The 26,812-nt window shown below is 35.0% G+C and overlaps 2 protein-coding genes across 4 annotated transcripts in view; one reads left to right on the top strand and one right to left on the bottom strand.

Annotated features, from left to right (window-relative positions):
- The window catches only part of TyrRS (Tyrosyl-tRNA synthetase), a 199,795-nt gene that overhangs the window by 6,052 nt on the left and 166,931 nt on the right, over nt 1-26,812 (top strand). The window lies entirely within an intron of this gene.
- Nucleotides 1-26,812, bottom strand: part of olf413 (DBH like monooxygenase olf413) — an 83,224-nt gene that overhangs the window by 2,728 nt on the left and 53,684 nt on the right. For all 3 annotated transcript variants that reach the window (XM_069047034.1, XM_069047035.1, XM_069047033.1), the window contains 5 exons: nt 22,997-23,279; nt 6,082-6,246; nt 3,460-3,738; nt 1,420-2,249; nt 1,150-1,318 (listed from right to left, as the gene is read on the bottom strand). In XM_069047034.1, coding sequence (XP_068903135.1) covers nt 1,150-1,318; nt 1,420-2,249; nt 3,460-3,738; nt 6,082-6,246; nt 22,997-23,254 — 1,701 coding nt within the window. In that variant the 5' untranslated portion in view covers nt 23,255-23,279. The remainder of the gene's footprint in view (nt 1-1,149; nt 1,319-1,419; nt 2,250-3,459; nt 3,739-6,081; nt 6,247-22,996; nt 23,280-26,812) is intronic.

Here is a 26,812-nt window from a genome sequence, read left to right as displayed (position 1 = left end):
CCGTTGCTATTGGATCTTACAATACTTAAAGGACGGCGGCACAGTGAAATGTTAGTAACGGTGGTTTATTCAAATAAGAAACGTTCTTAAACCAAAACCATTTCTAATCTTGCTGAAACTTTTCGAACACGTGCACACTTCTATTCGCTATTTTATGGCGGTTCATGACAACTATAGTAATAATGACATTTACGGTTGGACGAGTTAGATCATAAGTTTTCAAATCTTTTGTTTGTCACAGCCGCTCTTCACTAGAAATGTCTTTAAACGTAGTAGGTACGATGCAAGGCGAGTAATGAAATACGTGCGACAGAGACATTCTTAGTTAAAATTTTTACAATAAAGGTTGGGAATAATAAAACAGAACCTATAGGAAACTTTTAAGCTTCTCAGTTACACAAAAAATTCAAAATGATTTTTTTTCTTATCTAATAAAGTATCCAGTGTTCATTTAAATTTATCCTCAAAGTTGGCATTGAAGAGTCGTTTGTGAACGAACCATTCGTCAGTCTGCAGAGTAAAAACAAAAAGTGGGGTTAGATTTAAACAGCTGATCCGTGATCTGTAATCCATGGTGCGTTCACAATCGACTCATCAACGCCTACTTTGAAATCAGAGTTCTTTATTTTATTGAATATTATTAAGAAATTATAAAAAATCTATGTTTTCGAATTATAATAAAAAATTGAATTGAGCGTTTTACTAATAAACTGCTGAATTTAGATAAAATCTTATAAACAGATAATTAAACTAAGGTTAAATAAAAAAACAAAAACAAATTTGAAAATAATTGTTCTATAAATTATTTTTTATATTTTAAGTGTAGAAATCTACAAGATTAATCTCAATGATACATTTTTCATGTTTATTATGTACTCATTAAGTGGCTTGCGGAGGTAAGTTATCAAGAATGTGCACTTACTACGCCTCATTATGCAAATAGTATCTATTAGTCAATGAAATTCACAAAATATAATATCATCTTTAATGGCATTTTAACTGTAACAATTATTTTAAAAATAATTCCATGTAAATTTATTTGTTTTTCAGCGCAGGTTTTTGCTATAGCTGACACTGCAGGCGACTACTTTTAGTAGTTTCCTAAGTTATGTAATAGAAATAGATATTTATAAAGAAAAAGAAACTTACGGGTAATATCGTTGACTGCGCGGTCCAACACAAGGGCTTGAACGAACCTTTCAACGTTGCTTCTTGAAAACTATGAAACTGATTGTCCCAATCGTAAGATACTAATCTTGATTCCAAAGTCATTCCAGCCAATTCGGGCGGTGCGGATATTCTCACAGGATTCGATCCCCTGTGTTCAAAATAAAAGTTGAAATAAATTCTAATCAAGCGTTATAATCGAGATTATATCTCACGTTAAAATAAAGATGAAACTGATAAGAAAGTACTTACGGGCTCAGTCCTTGTATCCCCAAAGAATGTAGAACTGTTGGTAAACTTGGTAGACTGTGACACGCAGCTAAAGATCTTTGTTTGGGGTAGTAAAGACCCATAACTAAACACGTTTCTTCGCGACTCGTGAGACCTCCCAAAGTGATCGCGGTTCTCCCAGAGCTGTTATAAGTGCATTCTGCTATTAAATGATCACCGGGCAATATTTTCACCGGAACTCCGAGCTTGCGATATTCTTGATAATCCGCGTCGAGGTTGTCGTCGGCGGCAATAGGCGGCTGCTCGATGTTGCCCCTGATGTGTTTCAGAGCAACTTGTCGTCCAATTCGGTGCGTTTTCATAACAACAGCGAACATGTTTATGCCATTATGGGGGAAAGCTTGTTTGGTGCACTCTGACACGCAATGTCCTGAAGAGACAACTCTTTGTTGTCCTGGCGGTATTATATGTCTCCAGTTCGGATCCATCCCTATTGATATAACACCAGCGTCGTGCCGGCGTAATTCAGGGGTATAATACAACCTCAAGCCGGACCCGTCCAGAGACCCTAAACTGCCATCTGTAGGGCTGATATAGTGAGTTTCTAACAGATAGTAACGGGAGGTGGTGGGTTCCAAAGGATAACCAGCTTCGGGAGGGAAACTGAAACCTTCAGAACCCCTCGCCCAACTTGCTACGACTGTATTGCAAGAGAAGGGTTGCGTATTGGGCTCGTAGCACTGACGACCCGGAGTGTCGGCGAGTTTCGACACTTGAGGACTATCCTGACACTCGTAAAGGACCACGTGCTGCAAACCGTTTGAACCTTTGAGTCCTTGCAACGGCTCGTACTGTAACCAAGAATTCACTGAATCACCTACGAGTTTAATGAAATCGTGAAGGACTAAAGTACTTCCGACCGACTACTCTCCCTTCGCTTTCAAAAAGATTTAGAATGCACCGGGGCAAATATTTACGTAAACGACTCAAAACGGGATTGCTAGTTACTTTTATGTCAGTTTACAGGAATCAATATTTGAATATTGCTAAAGCCGTTCGCATCTTTGAACTCGCACCCCATCTATTATAATTGAACAAACGCAGGCAAATCGAGCACATCAAAGAAATATAATTTCAAGTAATTTGAAATTTAAATAACAAAGAACTGTAAAATTTCGTATGAATTCGTATGTTACCAACGCACCCCTCAGTTTGCGACGTACGCATAATATTATTTGCAAATCCGTGAAGCGAGTTCAAAACTAAGCAATTTGCATGTCATATCTTGGAGATTTGAACATGAGCGACACGTGAAAACGTCTCTACGCTTTTTTTCTCTGGGGGATTCGCAAATAGGATAAAGGTGTCTTCATATGGATGGGATTGTTTCAATAACGGCCCGATACCGAGGACTTTTAAAGTTACATCCCGAAAAACTTTTATCTCAAGCCTTCAAATCGAAAAATTATGCCAACAGTGTCATCTGCGCAACTAAAAACAAAATTGAGTTTACTTAGAATTGCATTCACATTAAACTTTTAAATTGCAATCCTACAGTACGTCAGCGACATATACTTATGTTAGTATTTTAAAACATCGGTCGACTTTTCCTTCTTTCCATAAAATTATCCTTCACAAACGATAGAGGTACTTCATATCTTAGGGACTTTAATAAAAAAAAAAGTGGATAATATCTAAGGCATGTACTTTACACTTTTTACTGGGACTCATGAATATTTGGAACAAAATTGTAGAGGGTATAAGAAAAACATCAAACATATTTTAATATAAAATGTATCGACGTAGTTCATCAAAGTCGACAAAATTTCTTGACTTGTGCGCGTTTGAAAAGTCCAATTTTAATTCAAATGCTACGAAGAAACGTATTATGTTTTCCTTTTAAATACTTAAAAACGGTTTCATTCCGACATAACGTAAAACTAATCTGTCGTTAACGAAATATTATAAATAGAAATTTCTTGTCGGTAACTTCCACTTCATAATGTGACATTGTTGTTAAGTGAGGCATTTTGTGTTACAAGCACTTATACCGGTACTTACACGAATTAAGTGATGTTTCTTGGTAAGAACCGGTATTCTGAATATTCTGCACCAATACAAATTTTCTCCAGGAGCTGGTGGTTCAACGGGTGGATTACGTAGCTCCCATATTCTAGCAGTTTCTTCAGGTCCAGGCGCATCTTGATCTGCTCGTTGTACGAGATATAATGATTGTGTCCCTCTGAATTCTGCGTCGTGCTGCGGTAAGGATTTAGGACCTACCGATCCTCCGATGGGCTCGTCTGAATGAAAAGCCCAGACGACTCTCATCGTATCATTCTGTAAATAAAATACACATTTACACTAAAATATAAAGTTCTAAACTCTCATTGTTGTTTCTTTGTCTTTTTTAATATTGAGTAGAATAGTTTTTACCGCATTTAACTTTGATTTCCATTTTCATTATAATTGTTATTGCATTTGTAAACTAAACAATAGTTAGATAAAATTAGTTTGAATCGATTTCAAAGTCAACTTTTGTACTATAACACCTTAATTCTTTCTGTCACTGTCTAGCAATTAATTTTAAAATGTTAAATCCATAATCTGACAAGTGAGCTGTATTGTAAATTTGCTGTAAAAGTGTAACTTAATTGGAGCTTTTAACTAAAACATATGCTCCAAAGTTAAATCCTCCCCAATCGAAAGATCAACCCTAGGGTTTACCCAATTACTTTGTTTGCCCAGTTCACGACGATCGGTTTCAGGCGAGAATTATGCCTCCGGATGGTTTAAATGCTATGTAAATATTTAAAGAATTTCTTACGGACATAGGAGGCGATTAGTGTTTCGTGTTTCCGTTCTCAATGTGGGCTTATATAGGAAAACGACGGAAACTTAACAGCAACGGCCTAATTCGTAAAACCTTTAATTAATTGAATCGTTCCTGAAAACTAATAAATTACCGTAGCTGCTTGAAGGCTACTGTATTATCCCCTTTCCTACAAAACCCATGATTCCAATTATGCTGAGATTACCTGGCACGTTTAAAATTGTTATGTAACAAATAATCATATTCCGCAATGCCAATCTCGTATCTTAATTTTTAATAATTATTTCAAACTATGTAATATTATTTTTTTAATTTCAACTACCAACGTGTTACCTAAATCCAGAATTTTTAAATTTTTAAAAAGAGATTGCGGTACTATTCCCGTTGCTGAAATTATAAGTGGTAAAATCGAATTTTTTTCTAAACACCAAAGATTTCTCATTTTCTCAATTAATTTTTGTGTTATATGTCTGTGTTATATTATGTGCATTTGGAACAGCTATATCTAAAAGATATGCTTGCTTTTGTTGTTTATTTAAAATAATAATGTCTGGTCTGTTATGCTTAATATGAATGTCAGTTAAAACTGTTCGATCAAAATATAATTTGTAATTTTCATTTTCCAAACAACTTTCTGGTGTATAACTATAATGTGGTTGTGTATTCTTTAATAAATTGAATTCAACAGCTAAATTCATGTGTATAATTTTAGCGAATATATCATGACGTTTCTTATATTCGCTTTGAGCCAAAACGGTGCAAGAAGAAATGATGTGTTCAATTGTTTCCCCTTCAGTTCCGCAAATCCTACATTTATCAAAATTCATTATATTTCTAGTACCTAACTCCATTCATATTATTATCTGTCTATGAACGTATCTTAAACATTTATGAAACACACGAGTTCCTTTTTTTATCCCAACGTGAAGTACCTTATTTTGTATGATAATAAATATAAATAAAACAAAAATGATTTATGAAAAAACATTTATTTTTCTTTTAATTTTTGTTTGAAACTATTCTGAAACGTACCCTCCGATAATACGACAATAAATTGTAAAATTAACATGTTGATGCATACCTACATACCTACACCATTTTCACATTTAAGATTAAAGTGGTTTAGAACGCAATTTGCTTGTAAAAGAACAGTAACTCATTTCGTAATATCCTTATTTACGTCTATGGTAATAGGCAGACGAAACAATGCTGAACGCATTCAAGCAATATATCATGCTGTCGTTAGAAGACTCGAGTCATTGTTGAAATCTTATTTCGAGAAGTTGCTAAAGGTGTTACCTTAACTAATGCAATAATATAATAAATCAAACCTAAGAAACAAATCTGTCGAGTGATTCAACGTTTGAACTTTTGTTCAATTTTCAGGTTGCTACAAAACCGCAGACTGAATTTAAATAGTAGCTTATATGAAACAATGTGAATATTTTTAGAGTTATTTTTCAAATCGATATCTCTAGTGACAATTTTCTGCACCTGTTATCTCACCAGTACATACATAGTCAACAAATAGTATGTGTTGATTTTTTTTTTCATTTTATTAAAAAACTCCCAAGTTATCCGGCAGTCTCGTGTTCGTTCAATAAACTCGTTAGTTGAAGCAAACTCAACTCATAGACGGTTCCACCCCACGTGTTAGTTTCATTTTGTTCATATTCTGCCCGAGGTGGTAAGTACGTGTGCTGTACTTGTCTGGAGAAACTGCAGAAAACTTTAACGTAGTTTTCGTTGATGAAAAAAAAAATTACACACACGAAACGGAAATGTGGTAATAAAAATAGCGAAAGCAGTTGGTTAGGGAATAAATTTTGCCGGGATTAAGATGGACTTACCGTGATGGGGATGTCATGATGGTCGCAAGTATCGAGTTTCCTTCTAAATCGTAACACAGTGTGTGTGTTGTTCTCATAACCCAACAGAAGTTGGTAATCCTGGCTTGGATCCACTTCCGGCTCTCTATCCAGTGAACTTCCGGGAGAATCCTTAACATGGCGGTCCTGTAACAATAACAAGATATTATAAAGAAAAATTGATAACCGGGATCTAGAACAGTTCACGTCGTAGAAAGTCTAAAGAAAATCGAGAAAAGGCAATAAAGCCTTTCTTTCATTACCCGCGCAACCCGCCTATTTTTTTCCCCTGTAGTGTTCAACGACTAAAACTGCAAATTGGCTACCACAACCTATTTTATGACGCGTATCCAATAGTTCTGATGCGCAGTTTGGCAACGGCAATCCGACAAGGGATGTTTAACATTCTACGCTTCAACTTGTCTATAAAAGCAGCAAGTTCATTTTATTTCAAATGCTTTTCGAGCTTTTAAAAACATCCGACGTTATTTCCTGCAAAGCCAACTTTTTTGTTTAAATTCATGGTCTCTCTTTAATCCTATTAATTTTTCATAGTTCTTTATCCAAGCCAGACTGGATATAACCGCTTAAGTACTTCCTAATTACGTTTTCACCAAGTTAGTTGATTTCATTTCAGATGAGGAAAGGGCGTTGTTTATGGGAGTCTAGGGTAATAAAGGCCGACAGCTTAAATACGTGTTACTGTGAAGTGTGCCAACTGCGGCTAGCAAAAAACCCTAATCATTCTGCACCATATGGAGAACGCTACAAAGTGCTAATTAATTCTCACGAGTAAAGATGAACTTCTCAGGCCTACCCATGTTCGAACACCAAGATTAAAAACGCATTATCCACTGACTGAATGTCTGACGGATAAAATGTTTCCTTTCGACCTTTGACATCTTTATAATACTCTCTGTAAATTCGTAAAAATTAATCATCCAAAAACAAAAATACTCACACCGAGTCATTTAATTAAACAATTTATTTGGGGCAATAAATTTATGATTTGTCATAAAGTGTTTATACAGTACAACACATTAAAATTTAATGTCACAGGAGTAAAATATTTTCACTCGATAAATTAATTAATAGATTAATATTTCAACACTCGCCTAAATTTAAAAGATTTAATTATTCATTCAAATTATGCAAAAACAACACTTTCCATAAATACACACAGGTAGATACAAATCACAAAATAATCAAAACAATACATTCATTTTTTATAGACTATGTAATATACTACATACGATGACATAGAGTATGGGATGTAATAAAGAAGAATTATGTGACCCTGCAAGTAATTTTTTCAGAGTTCTTCTTTATTACTTGCAATGCACAAAATGACCTGTATTAAACAAACCTGTTTTTATATAAGCAAATTTATTGCTCTATTATAAAACTTTACGTGCGCGTGTTCTTCTATAATCATGGCTCGTAAAACAACTAATTAAACTAAAGGCAATGGAACATGTCAAGAACTTAGCAACCATCGTTGAATTTTCCCCTAATTATAGCCTCATTACCTACACACTTTCGTTTAGTTTTTCTTGTGATTTAAAAATAGACATGTTAAGGCGACTCCACACGACATGGCTAAACTGGACCGACGTGAAGTTGGCGAAGATTTGTCACGTTGTGTGTACGGCAGATTCTGAACCAATGTTGGCCTTGACGATAAATTGCTACACATCAAAGGGGATTCGCAGCGTTGGTCTTGACGTACGCATACATTGGTAGTTACAAGACGTGCTTGCAAGAATTTTTCGAATAAACATTGTTTCACCAATGTTCAACCTGGCCAATGTTGGTTCAACATTGACCAAGTCCACTTGGGCATGTCGTGTGCAGCCGCCTTTAGGTCTGTAACTTCTTATAATTGTGCTTTAAACTGGTACAGACCCCCCACAAGAAAGAGCGTCCTTTGAAATAACGCCTTCGAGCGTGCAGTGATTTAACATAAAACCGTTTGAAGGCATGCACTTTGCTGTTTGCGAGCAAAAAATAAAATTCAGTTTTAAATACCTGATAATGTTTTTGGGTTTACTTTTGATCGGTTTGAATACAAATGAAATTTCCTTAAGCCAATTGATACCTCAAGAAAGTAGAACAGGTCCGCAGCGTAGAATATAAGCGTAACTTCGTTACGAATTATACTGATTTAATCCAGCACTGAGGAATGGCCCGAAACCACGTTACATCAGTCTCGATTCTGGATCTCGTCGATAAAAGGGCCGTGAGCGAGAATAAGAAGGGAAAACCACTGTCTCGCTCCTTCCTCAGTGGATGAGAACAAGAACCGTTTAATTACTACATCACAAACTCTCGCAATCAGGTCAGATCTCTAAAAACTCAGCGACACAACAAATTAGACGGACGGCGAAAACGCGTAAGAATTGTACCATTTTTATCTTAGTCAGTCTCAAATCTTCCAAGCGCGATGTCTTAAAAGTAAATTTAATTGCATCACCATTCTCTTCCCTCAACGGGAAAAATCAGCTACCGTGCAGTTTCTTACTCATTTGTAGAAATTACGATTCATTCCGGCTTTAAATCTAGCCTTCAAGTTATTATTTGAAAAAGGTAATTTTTCGGCGTCAGCAAGTAGCGGTGCGACGCAACATCTGTTAGGGAATTACGAGACAACTCCTTACATTTTGTTGTGACACAAGTTAGACAACTGGTCATAACTCCTAATGAATTTCAAAGAAATAACAACTACAAACTAGAATTACCTGTGACAAATCGCCTGCAAATAATAAATATGTGTTGGTTTTCGTGAAGCATTCTTGGTTGTTTAATTAATACCCTTTGTGAGAAAGTTATCTATAAAATTAAGTGCCGTAATAAAATTCGCTGAATTGATAGCCGTTGGGTTTTATGGTTTTTGAAGTGGATTTAAAATTCGTGATCGCTTTACTTTTAACATGGCGGTCGATGATAATCTAAGAAACCAGCCCGCCACATTAAACCGTTTAAAATCAAATTATTGGCAGCAATGTCCAATTATTTTTAACGCACGCATGCGTATCTGCAAGATCACTTAGCGTGTGCGGTCCGTGGCTATCCTGCCGCTCCTTAATTTACTGCCTCCTTGGCACCGGCTTTTGTCCACAGAAAGTTGCAGAGAAATAATTGACACTGGAGTTTACGGCCACCTAGCCTGTTCGACTCAAATGAGTTGATTAGGACGACTTGTCTCGATTACCACCGGGCTAGAAAACTCTTGTCAGAATTTCAGAACTGTTATCGAGATCGGAGCATCTCTGTGGGAATGTTACAGGCAACTAAGTTTTTTTATCGGATGGAATTACACACGACGGAATAATTAACACCTCGTCAAAAAGTAACTTCGACTTTTGCCAATTTACACCAAGTACGGACTTCTCATTCTTTTACGCCGAAGCTATAAATGAGAACGTCATAATTAAAATTAATTAGGAGTTAGAAGCGCCAGACGAGATCATTTCGTGCAACGGTGTTGAGAAAGTTAAGTACACATGAAAGTACATCAAAAGAGCAGCGGTAAGATCTTGTTCCTGCTGGAAAAATCCCTCTTAAGAGTGGTTCATCTTTGTACTACTACTCCTCCGTATTACTGCCACCGCAGAAGCTATGTATTGTAGGCATTTCTAAAGAGCATTAAAAATGTTTGTGGTCAAGTGGCTTGGTGTTTGCTTTTGTTTCCGCGTAGCTTCATCAGCTGTCAAACCTACTTGACCACAAATTTTTTGAACGCTCGTTATGTGATGTGCAATTAATTTTTTTCTAGTTTTTCTGTGCGTAATAAATACAAGACTTGTACGAATCAGTTACTTGAATCGTTTACTTGTTAGAGGTAGATATACTTTTTGGTTGTAATTGCGTGAGATTAGAAGTTGACTGTAGATTAAAGGATAATGAATATTTATCTAAGCCCTTAATTTGACAGTTGCCGTTACCTGGAAACGCATAACAAGCCATCTAAGCCAAGGGTGTATTATCGGTACCTTCACGGCTTTGTCTTATCTTGTGGATAACCGACTGCCTAAATCGCTTAATTACAGCTTTTGAATGGGTAATATATTCCCTACTAATGACAACTTATTTATCACTTTGAATATCTAACTTTTTGTGTGCGAACACAACGGCCATAGGAACATGCTCTTTAGTATAAAATGATTTATATTCCTTAATAATTAAACTCATAATGTATGAGTTTCAAGGAGGTAATGATGCATAAATTCCTTAGTTAAAAAGCAGAATGTTAGTTTAACTAATATGCACTTGTGCCGTTCGCAATTGTAAATTTCTCACATAGCTTACGTCCAAATCTGTGACAAGAGCTTAAAATGTAGCACAAATAAAAAAGTTTCTGATGGGATTGCATCAATGGTAATCAATCACGGAGACTGCAAAACTTAAAGTATTGCAGAAAAGTTCTAACGTTTATGATAGTTTTATGTCAGAGTTAACGACAATTCAAACGGGAATTTCTTTTGAAACATTTTAAAGAAGGCATGTTTATGATTCAAGGTGGACAGAGATAAATTATTATGACAAAAACCCATCATTAAATTATAGTCCATTTTAGATTGGTTGGTTTGCAGTTTAGCGGTTCATAATAATAACACTGTCATCATGTCATATGATACTTTGCTTTTTGCGATGGATCAGAAGCTGAATAGAATTAGCTATATTAGCTATAGTAAAAAAAATCGGACTGTTTTTGAAAACTATCTACAAGAAAATTCTACTTTTGTCTTCTGTGTTGATCACGCCTCCCTACAAGCGTGATATACTCATATATTTGTATTTGATATAGCTGCATCAGAATACGTTTGATGTAGCTGCATCGGAATACGTTTGATATAGCTGCGTTAGAATACGTTTGATATAGCTATCGGAATACGTAAAGATCTTCCGATTTAATTCAATGAATTAACAGTAAATTGTAAAAGAGTTTTTAATTAATGGCATACATGAGTCACTCGTCTAGGCTGTGATTAATTGTTGCTCGAGGGCAATGCCACAAGGTTATTATTATGGAGGTATGTAGGTGAGCGTGCACTGATCGCCGGTTGTTGCATTCTTATTTAACATTGCACATAGTTAAATGGACAGACGTTTAAACATGATCTTAAACTTGAAAATCTCAATTAAACGCTACAATTGTAGCGTAAAATATTTTGTTAATCGGCCATAAATGGTCGCTGGACGTTAATGAGTTCGTTTGGACTTTAGAAAGACTGGTTCGCCCATGCTGAAGCCCCAAATTTAAATAAAGAAGCCATTGGCAGCTCGTACAGTTAGCAAGTGAAACTGTGAGTGGAAAGATATGAGGCGTCGATAACGGTATAATTTATATCATTTTCTGAGCTACCTGTTATTCCGCGACTGGTAAACATCTAATAGGCATTTATACGGAATTTAATTAGGGTTTTTTCACTGGAAAAATAATCAATTAGATAAACCTGTTTGGTTGCAACCTGCCTTAACTACACGTCTAGTTTTGTTAAAAATTGTGGTCGGTGGCAAAGATTCCCATCGTCAGATAAGGTTTAAATTATTATTATTTGCCTGGAAAGGCAATATAATTATTTAAATTATAGCCACTGATAAATTGTTATAATTTAACGCAGTGACAAAACGAATTCGGTGTTGAAACATCATTTAAATAAGTGCGCCCGTCAAACTTAATAAATTCTAATTAAGCCGTAAAATTCTATTGGTAACTTGCTGCCGGATATTTTTATTATTTAAAATTGTTCACAACTAAGCACCAACACAGTTAATAAGCTATAATAGAACTTTCATTATGGATGACTTTTTCTTCGGAATCTGGTTCGCCATGCACGACTTTGTAAACTACTTGCTTTGAACATTTCCCACAGGAGCAACAATGTGCTGGTTAAACCGCCAATCTCACACTTAAGTCTGGAGTCGGCTTTACAAAGCACGGGATCTTACGGCGGTTTCGGCTCACAATCAAAAATTTTATTAATTCATAAAGTTTTACAACATTAAAACAATTTACTACTATCAAATTTTTTAGTAGGTGAAAATTAGAAAGTTACCGAGACGCCTAAAATTCTTACTTCGGAGCCGATTTTACGATTTTTGCTTTCTTGAAAAACAGTCACAACTCGAAATTTAATGGATGCCGTTACGGATTAGATGCGAATATACATATAAAATTCCCGGGGTCGGCAAAATTGCTAAGGATCTACTAAAAGATATTCCATAAAATAATAAAAAATATCCTGACCGTTCCTCATATATTTTACAACCCACAAAAAGAAAGGGAAAAATAAATTTGTTTTAATATACGATCCCAAACACACACATGCATATACACCAACACATATGTTACCGACATTGCTGCGCGGACTGCACACAGAAAAACCTAACTGACCGCATATTAAAAATATTTCCCTAACGAAACCCATGACTACCTTAAATTCTTGTCGACGAGCGCGAATCCCAAACCAACTTTTTGAAATGTTACTTTTCAAAAATATGTGAAAGATTAGGTAGGTATGTGCAAAAAGACCAACAAACCTCGATGACTTCGTAAGAAGAAAAATCCCACATTAGTGTTTTCGCATTTTCTCTTTGAACGAGGAAAAGTCGTAAACACGTAAAAAAAGTCTCTAACATGTTTACGAAATTTTACTGAATAACAACATTAATCAGAAACAATTAAATGTATCGTCTTATCTCGCTTAAAAGCATGTGGAGATAGTGGTTTGAATAAGTTTACATATGTTTTCCAATATGTATATTTAAGTATGTGATAACACTAAGTACTGTTTTCCGCTTGTTTCTTGGAATTTGAAAAATGTATTACAATGGTTATTTGACAAAATTCGAGATCAAAAAAATTTGCGTCGAATTTAACAAGGATGACATCATCTTTAAAATGTCTGGAATCGCATTAAAATTTTTATATCAGCAGTAAATACTTCCGGATAGTATAGCAGAACAAAGAACAGCTGCCTTAATTATGTTTATTGTTTTATTTCCCAATTAGGCTAAGGGCATTGGGTAAAAATGTTGTATAATGGGACAGTTAACATCAGCCTTCATGTAAACGCTCTTAATTATCAGAGATAGGTATTTCAGGAATTTAAACAAATTTATGTCGTAAATGTTGCCATCTTTGTTCCTCTGAAATGATTATTTGCATCAAGAAAGCTTGAATGTTTCCAGAAGAAGATACGAGTATATTATAAAATTGTGAGGTAAAAAAATTGGGACATTAAAACTGCTCCGGATTTTTCATTGCAGAAATGTTCGTATAGGAAGGGGGCGTTAACTAGAATCATTCATTCTGAGAAGATCCTTATAAATTATCGATCGTCCTGCGCTCCAGTTCCCATTTTCCTGATCTCTTGCGCCGTATTTGATATCTATCAAAGCAAACAACAAGAGCAATAAATCGGAAAGAAAAATTAAAGAACAAAATAGTCGTAAATTAAAAGGAAACCGCAGTCTGAGAAAAAATCTGGCAAGCCTCCTCGAAAATACGATCTTTCTGCCGAAACATTTCTGCGGGATAATAATGTCGGTATTGGTGGTGGTGCCTCGAAGGAAGTCGTCGGCGACCCCTGGAGATAAACCCTATACGCGGCGTGATGAATCACTCGTTAGGCACAAGTCGATGCTCAGCACAACGAGGAAGTTAAACTCCAGCTTTCAGCCTCGTTGAACGATCCCTGGATAAAAACCGGGTTTTTTGCCCTAAAACGCGTATTTACATTATCCAGCCGCAAATGGTTCCATTAGCAACGTTATCGATAGTTAAAACAGCAGTTAATAAAAGTGGGTGTATGAAAGTTTAAATCGCATTGTTATACGCGAATTTTTTAAAATTGCGCGCCAGTTTCATTCCCACTGGGATAAAGTTTAGTTTCCAAAAATTGCGTCACATAATCTTATACCGCACGAGGCGTAAAGTCAACACTAAAGAGAAATTTATAGTTGGACGGTGTATGGCGGCAAATGGTAGTGTAACGGTTGTGAAAAGGCAAAATACCGTTTACGTGTTGTATAAATGGAGCGTCTGATGAAAAAGAAACTATAAAAGTGAGATAAGTATTATCACGTGCCAGTCGTTTTGGTAACACCGTTCGTAATTATTATTATTACTTCGGTTTTGAACAGAAGCTGAGGCGTTTTTTTTTTCTAGTTTCATCACCATTCACAATAACCGATTTAGCAAACGTAATGTGGTGCATTAATCCAACAAAAATCAAACATTTAACAACCAACAAGTATCCTCAAAGTAGGCGTTGAAGAATTGCGAACGCACCACGGAGGCACGGATTACAAATCACGAATCAGCTGTTTAAATTTAACCTCACTTTTTGCGTCGTTTGTGTTTTTACTCTGCGGACTGGTTCACAATCGACTCTTCAACGCCAACTGTGAGGATAAATTCAACTGAACACCCGATATCTGAACACAATTATACAAGGTGCCCTGTTTTTACAATAATTCTGTTTTATTTTACACATATCAACATCTCCAAAATAGTCAAATCAGGAGCATTCAGCACGAAAATTAATTCGGCTTGTTCCTGTTACCTTAGATATTACAGATATAAAGTGCATGAACGGATATTTGAGCGTTGTAGTATATTGATTTGCTGCAACGATAGAGCTTGTAAACGTTTATTAGTTGGTGTACGATAACAAGTTTCGTGGTCGGCACTGAGGCATTTTTTTTGGATTTTGTTCCACTAACATCGTCCTAGCTAGGATGATACAGACATCAAAAACGAGTTCAACTTTTACCGTGGATTTACGTTTCACGAGGAAAACAAAGACATCACTGCAATGAGTTCTTGCAAGTCTCGTTCAAGTTTTAATGAGGTGTATCTCAGAGTTCCCCTTTAATTTACATTGATGTGCATTTAAATTTCACTACATACCAAAAAGGTTAAATTTTTTTTTCGCTCATTCTAAGATAATGCAACACCTTACGAGGTACGAACTACAACACTTTACTTAATAGTTGCGTGATTTAAGTAACCTGCACGGTCCTTTACTTTGTCACGTATCGAAGGTATTTGGAATATGATTAATTGATTACACACGACAAGATATGTAATTCAGTCTTTGTTTTGACGGAATCGGACATTCTGAAGATTTTCCACTTCTACTGCAAAAGTGCTTCATCGACTATTTACGCGGAGAACCTGCGAAAAGCACAGTAACCAGGTAGTTTGTTCACTAACAACGAAAGTAAGTGGTTTTCGTTAACACACGTTTATGCACTCGGATAATGCAGTACGCATGTGTTCCCTCACCAAACTGTTTTTGAATCTCAATTATTCAGCATCAAACGCAATGAGCTGACCAGCCAATTTCAAATATCTATCGTAATAACGATGATGTCCAATGTTGACAACAATAATAATACAACAGAGTTATCAGATCCAGTATTTATAACCGTTGTGAATCCTTTTTCATTTAGTGTGCGTAGTTATTTTTTTTCTGGTAGAGATTCGGAATGTGGATTAATTTAGAAGTGCACTCCACATTCGATGTTGAGTTTAGGATTTTATGAAAAGTCAATCCATCTCAAAAAGTGACATTAATTATAAAAACTAAAAAACAGTTTAATGTAAGATACAACTTTTGTTTCAATTTCTTGATGATTGAAGAGTTTTCATTAACCGTACAGATTTATTACAATGTTTTATTACGTTTCTGTAACAAATTATAACATAAAATACAGGTAGAAGGTCTTGGATTTTCTCATGGGACTCATGGGACCCACAGGAAAACATATTCATTCGTTATGTTAGTTTCGTCTCTCTTTCGTCTATTTGTAAGTACGTATGTATTTCAGTTTGCATTTACAGATTTTTCACTAGTTTATCGCTCCGCTTTCGCGCACATAGTTCCAAGGTCACAGCCCATGAGAGAATCCAATGCCTCTAACAGGTTATTTTCACCATCGCAATTATCATTTTGCCATTATTTTATTTTTTTATCTGTTTTTGTTTGAATTTTTCTATTTTACAAAATACATATTAAGTTATGTAACTTCATTTTGATTAGTTTTGAAGTACCGCTAATAGGGTTATAGTTCCGCATGATCGAGTAATTATATTTTTCCTCTGATGACAATGGGCATGAGAAAGTCATGTTTCAGCGGAAGACCATCAACGGATGCGAAATCGGGTTATACCACGTTCCATTCATTGATCGTCGTTCTAAAAACTCCGAATTCATCAAGCGAATAAGAGAAACTGTTTCAAACATGAAAAGCGTTTTACCTTAAATTTGTCTAATTACAATTCTAAAATAATACACAAAGGTTATTTAAATATAAAACAAAGTGTAAGTACTTTTTATTTAAAATATCTTTCCTACCTTTTTAAGGTACCTACCACGATGTCTACCAATAAAATAAAATTTATTTGTAGATAAGCTTTTGTAGTCGGTACGTGAAAAGTTAATTGAAAAAGGTCACATAATACAAAAACCCATCAAAGACATTTAAATAAGATTTCCAAATTTTATTTTATGTCGATTAACGTCACGTAACAATTTTCAATTTAAAGGACGTCAAACAAGTGGATTAGAGAAATAAAACAAACCGGTATGGCAATGTACAGCATTAATTCAACATAATATTCCTTATAAGAGAAGCGAGTAGTGCTCCTGAATTATTCATATGCACATTATTCCGAGATCAATTTTTAAGACGCATCACTAATGCGTCTATATTTTAAAACGACTTAGCACTGGTTACCGCTACCACTATTGGAGCTCTTTTATCGTCAAAAGATTCAAATTAATCGTTATCATATTTCACTTACTTTTTCACCATTAAATATGTATCGCAATTTTGGCAAGTTGAAACGTCATAAAAGTAAAGACATATTTAAAAATCTATTTTCTGACATTTTAGCAATCGTACTTAGACTTGGAAAATAATTGTTTATTGAAAAATAAATTATCATCGACTGCAAATTCTAGTAGATTTAAGCCAGTCTACAAACATCATTTTTGCAATGATTATAAACAATCTAAATTGTAAACAATATATTTGATCAATTTCGGATAATAACCTGACATTCAAATGACATTTCTTTTTAATAACAATATGTACATATTTTAAATATGCTGTTATCGTCGACACGATTTCAATTATTATTAACAACGCAATACGGACAATTTCATTTAAATCACCTAGGTAGGTACTTTGTATTAATGAATATTGGATTTTCTTTTTCCAAATACTAAAGCTATCCTCCCACAGGTCACGCAAAATAAACGTTACTTGATAGCCATTATTGAAGAATGAATTACGGGTCAACTACTCGCTAATAATCGTACCCATTATCGCTGTTACACAACAATTTGATGACAAAATATTCAAAATAAAATGGTTTCTTCAATTTTTTATCTTAAATAAAAATTCTAAGAGGCATCATGAACGAACACGATCAGCAACTTATGTAATTATGTACCTAGTTTTTGGGAGCAGTCGCTACGACTGTTTCACAGATTATAAAAATAATAATTAGTTCAAAGGACAGGCATTAAATACGTCTGTTAATAAATATCGTTGTTTAATTATATGTTAACTGAAAAATACATCGGACGTGTGTCAGAATGTGTAATAAGAAAAACAAATTCAAATTATTGCAATAGGGAAAAAGTGGCAAATTTAAATAAATCTCAGTCAGGTAGATTAAGGTCTTGTTTCCGAGCCTGCGCAACATAATGAGTCGAATCAGGATGCTCATTAAAAAGGGATTTTCTCGGTTGGCATAGAGGTGTAATTCTCCGCACGTTCGACTGAAACAACAACATTATAACTTTGTTGACCCCACAAATAAATTACTAGCTTTACCTGTGGTATCTTTCATATTAAAATTATGATTGAATTGCCATTACACCATATAAAAGGAATAGAAATTTAGAAAATAACAGCTAATGTGTCTCTTTAAATAAGCACTTTAATAGGAGAACTGATCTAACCCCTAATTTACGTTCTCTGGATTAAATAAAGCAGGATCACACGAGAAATGGTACTGGTGAAACGAAAGGGACAGAAGTACCATTGTACTTCTCATACCTACACGTTAACAGACATTTTAAAATTGGTCTATTAAAGAAATATTCACAGCAATTTGATACATATTTGTAAAATGTTTGGTAGTTTTATGAACAATAACGTGTATAATGGATGGTAATGGTTTTTAATCTGTAGTTCGCGGCTAACTGAAGTCCACAAATTTTCTGCGCCAGGATTCACGATCTACTATATCAACAAACCATTATCCACTGCTCATAACATATCATCAACCACACTAACTGGATTGTTCAGCGCACACCAAAAATGTGTTATTGCAAAGATCATTTAGTGTGAAAACCACGTTTTGCTCAGTAAACAGGAAAAGAATTTGTAAACTGTTAGCGATAATGTTGGAAACGTGTAAAAAATCACATCTCACGAAGATACACTTCTTCAAAATCGCATAAAATTCCTGTAATTTGTTTTTCTAATTTGTGAAATCTGTTTTTGATTCGAGTTTTTTATTTATGAATATCTGTTAAGCGATAATTGATTGAGTCGGCAATGGAATGTGTATTTCGGTGGAACAGAACGCAGACTTGTGTGCGAGTCCGGTCACAAAGTGGCAGCAGCAAGATTCCGATCTAAATGTTTCACATTATCATATAGCTGCTATAAATACGGGCTCAGCTGTATGGGATACATACAATGAACCCTACAGGCGTCAGTCCTTCATCATAAACTCCTCCATTGACTAATTACAAGGGAACGACTGAAATCTGAATTCTTCTAACTCAATAGACGGCAGCTTACATCGTTAAAAGGGTACTAAACTATATCTTGATCTATGGGAAAAAGATACGACCGTGTGACGGTACGGTTGAGTGAGCGCCTGATATCAATCAATTGTCCTGACGTTAATAATTGAATTATAATTTAAAACGAGCCATCTAGGTAGAGAATCAAGATGGCGAATCCACGTAAATGTTAGATAACCTACGTCAACCTAGTTTTCCGAACTATTTTTCTTTGTATAAATAGCGTGACATTTGGGCCAATTGACAATAATTATCGTAGCGTGTGGACTTTGTTAGTCAGCACAGTGACTGCCTCGGCTTTGATCCACCCCATTCATGTACTCCTATCTTAACTTAATGATATGTAAATATAAAAAACAATTTCCTTTGTACCTAACCTAAATATTTAAAATGTTGTGATCTATATAATACGCCCATTTCTTCAATGGAATTTTATTGACCAAGTGCTGATGGTATCTGTGCCGCCCACGATTGTTATAGAGCAGCTGGTTCGAAACCCCGAGGGCTACTTACATTAAAATATTATGTAAACTTCTTTGGGAACTCGGCGCGAAGACTGGAAACGTTGACGTGATCTGGTGTTGCTCGCCGCAGACCTGAGATGAATGCTGCGCCTGTGTTACGCAGCAACCCTATTATATTATTACAGGATGGTCATTTATAACCGGTGATACACGCAGTGATAGTTTAAACAAAGGTGCATTTGCAATGGAATGGAAATATTAGCATACAGTTTTAGATGACAGTCGGATGATATAGCGGAGTGAAACTCGTTATGTTAATATGCGGCTGTTGCTGCGTTCAAACCAGGTATACGGTTATGACCGCCGGTCCTGGGAGGCACTGTTTACGGTTATTTATGCGATATTCGGATAGAGATTATCTACTATTACCATCTCTCTGGACATACACCGGATAAAGAGGACATACGCCCACGGAGAATTTAAGAACATGCCGGGAAAAATTGTCCACGCGAATGGCCATCACCATCAAGAACTAGATCGTAATATATTACACTTCCTTCAAGTCGCCGATCAGTTCTCTAAATGATAATGTAAAGTTTATATCGAATACGGAATTAGAGAACGTTTCTTTAGTTCAAGAGATTTGCATATGTGAATATACTTGCAACATGTGCCCAAACACTACTCTACTGTGTCAATATCACTTGTTCTACTTGTAAAACTCAACACAATTTTCTTTTGGAAGATAGACGAAGACATATCTCTTTTAAATAAAAACGGGTTCTTTTGAAACAATTTAGTGGAGCGTAAAGGTTGTCATTATTGCCTTGTATTATCTGATCAACACGATACGCATACCGTAACTGCAACACCCCGTACAAAGTTTATTAATTTGTAGTAATCTAAAACTCAGAACACTTCAATCTAAACTTTCCAAGATGCTGGAGACACTTGCCGTGCATAATACAACTTCTATATCTTATCGAAGAAAAGCCTTAATGCCTGTAAATGCACTCAGTTATTCAAGAGTTTGTGATCTGAGAACACTTTACAATAAAAAACAACATAAAGCTGACATTTTAAATCAATAAAAGGATACGAACAAAAAGCTATTTGAACTTTTTAACAGAAATTTCTAATACAATGGTCGAAATTTTTAGTCTGATTAACTTGGGAAAATTCAATCTAGGATCATTGTTTTATGGCTTCATTTTATGGTTTTAACTGACTAGTACGAATATCGGAATTTCAGTTATTCTCGTGTTTAGGTTCTCCATGGTTGTTTGAAACAGATTCTCCACGGGCATTTCAAAAGTCACGTCTTCGATGTCAACGGTTTAAAGCCCAAACCGCGGATCGCGAGCTAACTTAACTAAACATTTAAAACGCATTTTACAGTAAACTTACAGGTCATGACATTAACGAAACTGCAGGATTTTATAATTTTAAAGAGACTCGTTATAAAAACTTTCGCCTGTAAATTCCAAGACAGATCGCATTTTCGCCAAAACTAATTGCGTAAGTACCTATGTCTCTTTACGGAGAAATTAAGAGTAAGAAGGAATTTGTCATATTCGTATTCTGTTTTGTGTCTGCATTGATTATTTAAATATTTTCCCTTGGGTTGGTAAAGAAAGAGTTTAAACAGGGTGAGAATATTTTAAATGCTTTAAGAATTACTCTGCATACATAAATATTCACGGAATAAAAATTCTCGTTGGTATTTGAAAATTGGAGGGTTTACATGACTAGGGCTGCTGCATGTCTGCGGCAACCGACCCAACAGTCCGACGCGATGTTGATCTTGCGGCTTTCTTTGTTTGCCTTATCTTCAATCGTTCAAGAGACGATAATTTGATCATCAAAGTTTCGTGACAAAAACGTGTTAATACATTTCAATTTTTTTTTTTTTTTATAAAACATTTTTAAGTTCTTTTTCACGTGTAACGTCCCCACTAGTACCTGGCAGAATGTCTGTTAATAATAAATACATACATACTCGTATATGCATTACGGATACATGGCTGCCACACCATCTGCTTGTATTTAGATAAACTCTAATAACAACAAAGGTTTTTTTTGTGAATTATCCAACAAATGCACAATTAAATCAGTTAACGTTATGAAAGTATAATTATTCAGGATCTCTCTTTCAAATTCAATGAATAATCCTCATAATAAACCTTCTATTTATGTAAGCGTTAAAACAACCATCAAAAAACTTTTCGTTTTAATACCACCAAAAATGAATTATTTCAGCTTTTATAAATGCTGACTGCTGTCAAATTCGAGTTATTAATATCTTTGCCACTAGAATTAACAATAACACAATCATATTCAAAGATTCTAATTATGTATACAACACTATCCTTTATTATACCATATATAACTTTCTTAAGCTGTACCAAAAATATTTTACCCATTCATTATATTCGTATCGCAAATTTACCGAACATTCACTAAATGTGTAAAACGTTGTGGATTGTGGGCCATTAAAGATCTATTCAACAATCAAGAGGTTTATCCAATATTCCTTTATTTTTTATTTGATTCTTCAGCACTAAGCAAACAATCTCTCTGTGTGTGATCAATATTGCGACAGAAGCTACCTAAGTTTATTAGAAGTCGCATTGCGTCGGAAATTTTTTCCACAAAAATAACGATCTCTATAGAAGAAGTATGCAAACAAGCAACCCTCAAATTTTATTGAAATACAAGTATGTACATGCAAATGCGTACAACATATGTACAAAGTTCGAAAATCTTAGTTTATATGGTTTCTTAAATGCATAGTTGGCTGTGGATTTGCCGCCTCCTCTGGATTCGTAAATTTGACATTTGGCAGTTGACGCTTGTCACTTTGCGGTAAATGGGTCTGTGGTAGAAAATAAAGTATTATCATTCCGGAACCATTTTATTTCTTGCGTCTCTTTTTAAATTCGCATGAGAAATAACATCGTTGTGATGGTGTCCGGTTTTTATATTACACCCTATATAACGTCCTTTTTTAAAAATAATTCACAATGACACAGGTACCAGCATATCCACTGTTTTTGTTCACGTTTCTACAGTATCAAAATTTATTACGTAGGTAACTAGGGCTTTGTTATATAGGTGAGACATCAACAAAAGAACAGAAATGGTAACAAGACACCTCATGTGCAACAAACACCAGTTCCGACGCGAACAGCCTTCTTGTGCTGCGAAGCAGGAAGTTTAACAAAAAAAATTCATTAAGCATTTCATTAAAGACGTATAGGTAGCAATGTAATGGTGTTTTCCATCAACAATTAAAATTCTATGGTAACCTATATCTAGAAACGTCAGATGTTATCTTTTATGGAGACACCTTGTCACTCCGGTCTTTGCTTAAAATATGGAATGGGACGAACTTAATTAAATAATTTTCAGGATGCATAAATATGATTAATATTAAGTGACTCACATAAAAGTTAAACACAATACGTGTTACTAAAAGTACATTTGACATATTTCAACAGTTAACAACAGCATTACTTAATATGTATTGCTTTACAGACCGGGAAATATTTTAATTTTAAATTATGGCTGTACATTGAAAATATTCTAACTAACCTGGAAATAGACTTGTCCTTTGTCCACCCATCCAACAACTATATCAGCTCCTGTCATGCGACCGTCCTTGGAAAATCCAAACCCAACATACCCCAGAGTCCGCACTTGTAATTCAAATGTGATATCTTGTGGTCCTGGACCTAGCGACCATAGAAGTCGATAGTCCGGACTAAGCATTGCCGAATGTGACCATCGCGCTGCTTTCCCATATTGCACTGCACACAAAACACTTAACACTTGAACCAACTTCGATCCCATTATACTAGTGGCACCTGACCATCCTCTGCAACAAAACAAGAATATTAATTTAGTATGATGTAATATACAGGTGTATCTGAAATACGTGTGTTAATTTTAACCAGTGGAAGAGTCATTAACGAGTCTATTTTTTTGTAACCATGAGAATTTTAATGTTAATTATTTATAAGGCTCCGTTTCTATGACAACAGAAAATTTGCGCCCTTACCCATAGGCGGGTATACCTTTGTGCTTTGTGAGTTAATTTATTCCAAATTTTAAATCAATTTGTAACGCTTTAAATATGAAAAACGTTTCATTTAACAAGCTCTTCTACGTGTTAAAATTATCACACGCATTTTAGATACACTCTGTATATTATATGTAATACTACGGCTCCACTACTATGTTTTTTATTATCATTCGATCCAATGAAGTTAAGCAGTCTCGGAAGCGGTCAGTGTTTGGATGGCTGCCCACCGGGGTAAACCGCCTTCCGTTGCAACTTTATAGCTTTATTACTTGATATCAGTATTATGTAATCCGCAATGTCTTGTAAAATGTGGGCGTTATAGCAAAAATAAATGATAAAACAAATTGTGCTTTGAAAAAAATTAACATTACTTGATAGAAGTAATGATATGTATTCGGCCTCGAAAACAAGATTCAATTTACAAGAAAAATTCTTCATGGCGATACACATCGAATCAGAAAATAGTATTTTGGATAGTTCAATTAAAATAGTGTTACAGACGGCTGTCATTATTTATAACTTAGAGCATAAACATTTCACTTTCAGTTTATGAACGTTTTCTATTAGCACATTTGTGTATTTCATGCTTACAAAGAAAATAAACAACTTTTCTCAAGTTATAAAAAACGTATTTCTTCAGATGAAGCGTAAAAGTAATCATGGACAAGTACACCATATAAGTACGTAAATACAAAAGAAACAGTACAGGAATTCAATTGTTCGTCTTAACAAAAGCTAAGAAAAGGGCATACGGTTTTATTATTACTGAAAAGGCCGTCATTATTAAACGGTTTTGCTAATGTTACAGAGACTGTGAAATAGCACTTTTCAGACTTATCCATTATGTTGATAGAATTATTTGCCGCTTCACAACGAATTAATAAGAGTGGGACTTTTTTGTTAAGTGTACAATTTTTCCGGCACACTATCGATTAGTTCCATGATATTGGTTGGTCACAACACAATGTAATTGGGTAGGCGGTGTTGAATAAAAAAAAATCTTTGTCATGCAGACCTGATTAGAGCGTACTAATGTGCAAGTTACCTATTATAAATATAATTACGGTGAAATAATTTTAATTAGATCTGATACGAACAACTGTGACTAAGTATAATGACTACCGTGCTTAGATGAAATTATTAAACAATAACATAACGCCGCCATAAAAATTAGCCTGTTTTCTAGTTTTTAAAAATTGTTCATTACAAACCTTAAAATATCCTTTACGCTTTTTTCTGTGAATGTCTTTTAAACTGAAAAAGTCCTTCTGATACTTTCACATTACAAACTTTTGAATAAATAAACTTTCCACGTCAATTTTCTCTCAAAGAAATAACATAGCTCGGTTTAGCTTTCATTTCATTCCATTTTGCAGAAATACTTTTCTGTGTTTGTCTTTTAAATCAGATTCCAATACTAACCGAAAATTGTGATTTATTATGCATTGCATCTTGATATTTTACTGAGATCGCCGTTCGCCGTTAAAAGGGATGTGTGGAGCAAGTCACATATTTGTTTCTGTTGCGTCATCAATAATAAACAGCAGAAGGTTAAATAAATACTCAAATTCCTTTGAGCAAAACCCACTGATTCCCAGGTTCTTCCTTGTCAGCACCACGTCCACAAATCGATAGTAGTTTCCAACGCGATTGTTCACCACTTGGAATATTGACAACGACTATATAAACTGCTACCGTTGCAAAATCATTAAATTTAAAATGGTAACGTCTTTTCTGTTTACGGCGGATTAATAAGGTTGGATTTCAAGAAAGCTTAAATGCAAATTTATAAGTTCACAGCCTAATTAAATGAAATGCACGTAATAAAGTTTCAGACTCAGGCAATCTTTAATATTTTGCCTTCAATAATAATTTAGTAAGAAACAACCAATGTAATACTTTTTATCATCCATCATTCATTCAGTTTCACACAATTTCCAAGTGTGCCCAAAATTCTAAATTCAGTTTTCATCATATAGTCGGAACGTTATAGATGTGGATTGGGGACTTGTCGTTAAGTTGGCACTACCAGGAAAAGCAACTAGGCGCGCTTATAAGTCATTTGGAATTTATGACAGATTTCTCACTTCTCAGTTCAGTCATAAGTTTTAAGCGAATCTGAGTTTGACAATCCACATCTAAAACGTTTTTACAATATTTGTTCATATCCCACGTGGTTTTTTTACTGACGTTTGTATAATTTCCGGAGACGCTGTATCTGACACCTCTTTATGTTCTTATCGCTCAGGTGAATACAAGTAGGTGGCTATTAAAATTTTCTGTGACTTTATCGTTAATCGATAAGTTGACGCACGAAGCATCACGAAATTCTTAATGTAATTAGTTTTATTTGAAGTTAACGAAGAATAAAAAGCACGCTTTCTACTTCCTGAAAGGCTTGGAAACCTTACTCTGCGAAATAGATTTTCAACTTGAGTATAATTAGATTTGAAAATAATATAATTTACTTAAATTGTATCCGACATGTAAACTACCGTTGGTAACTTACTTAGTGATATTGATGTTTGAAAAGTGTGGCTGTGTTTTACAGCGAACGCACTCTTTAGCTTTCGTGACATTAAAAATAAATTTCTCCCGCTTTGAAATTACATGTGGCACCGAATTAATTAAATCCACATAAGTGTCGGAGTGTTCGAAATTATAGAACGGTTCAACGAGTTGAAGAGATATGTGGGGGTCTCGTACTGCTACTGTCACCGGTCTTTATTAACAATAGTCACTTGAAGCTGGTAACGTCTGAGACATTACAGAAAGAGGATTATTTCGAGTTTAGACACAGTTATATTCTCCACTCCTTATCCACTCGACACCAGCCGACGCACCGTTTGTGTAACACCAAATTAAATTTATTATTAAGCAAGCCTATTATGTTGACGTTTGCTCGATTATACAGTTAGCTTCAAGAATTCCTTGACACACAGAACAACTTTGAATAATCACACAGAAGTGTCAGATTATCTAACTTACACATTAACCGTTATTAGATTTTTCTCGTCAATTCAACCACAAGTTTAAGGCTTATCTTCTTTGTTTTTCTAACTGCAAATATAACAACAGCCAGTTAAACAGTCGAGATTCCTCGAGCGTCAATAATCGATTTTAATAAAGGTGGCTGACACTCAATACAACAATGTGATGCCATAAATTAAAAGAGAAATCATCTTAACATGGTATTTTTTATATTTACTTCACTGTATCTTGTTTTAAGCAATCGTGCAAACAGATTTAACGCTTGAACTCTACATGAAAAAGCAATCTTGGCCTTCCTAGAAGAGTTCTACCACATTCAAATGAACAGTAGTAGG

The sequence above is a fragment of the Tenebrio molitor genome, chromosome 5 (genome assembly GCF_963966145.1).
Source record: "Tenebrio molitor chromosome 5, icTenMoli1.1, whole genome shotgun sequence".
Taxonomy (NCBI): Eukaryota; Metazoa; Arthropoda; class Insecta; order Coleoptera; family Tenebrionidae; genus Tenebrio; species Tenebrio molitor.
Note: the sequence above shows the minus strand (reverse complement) of the source record. Positions and strands in the feature narration are given on the sequence as shown.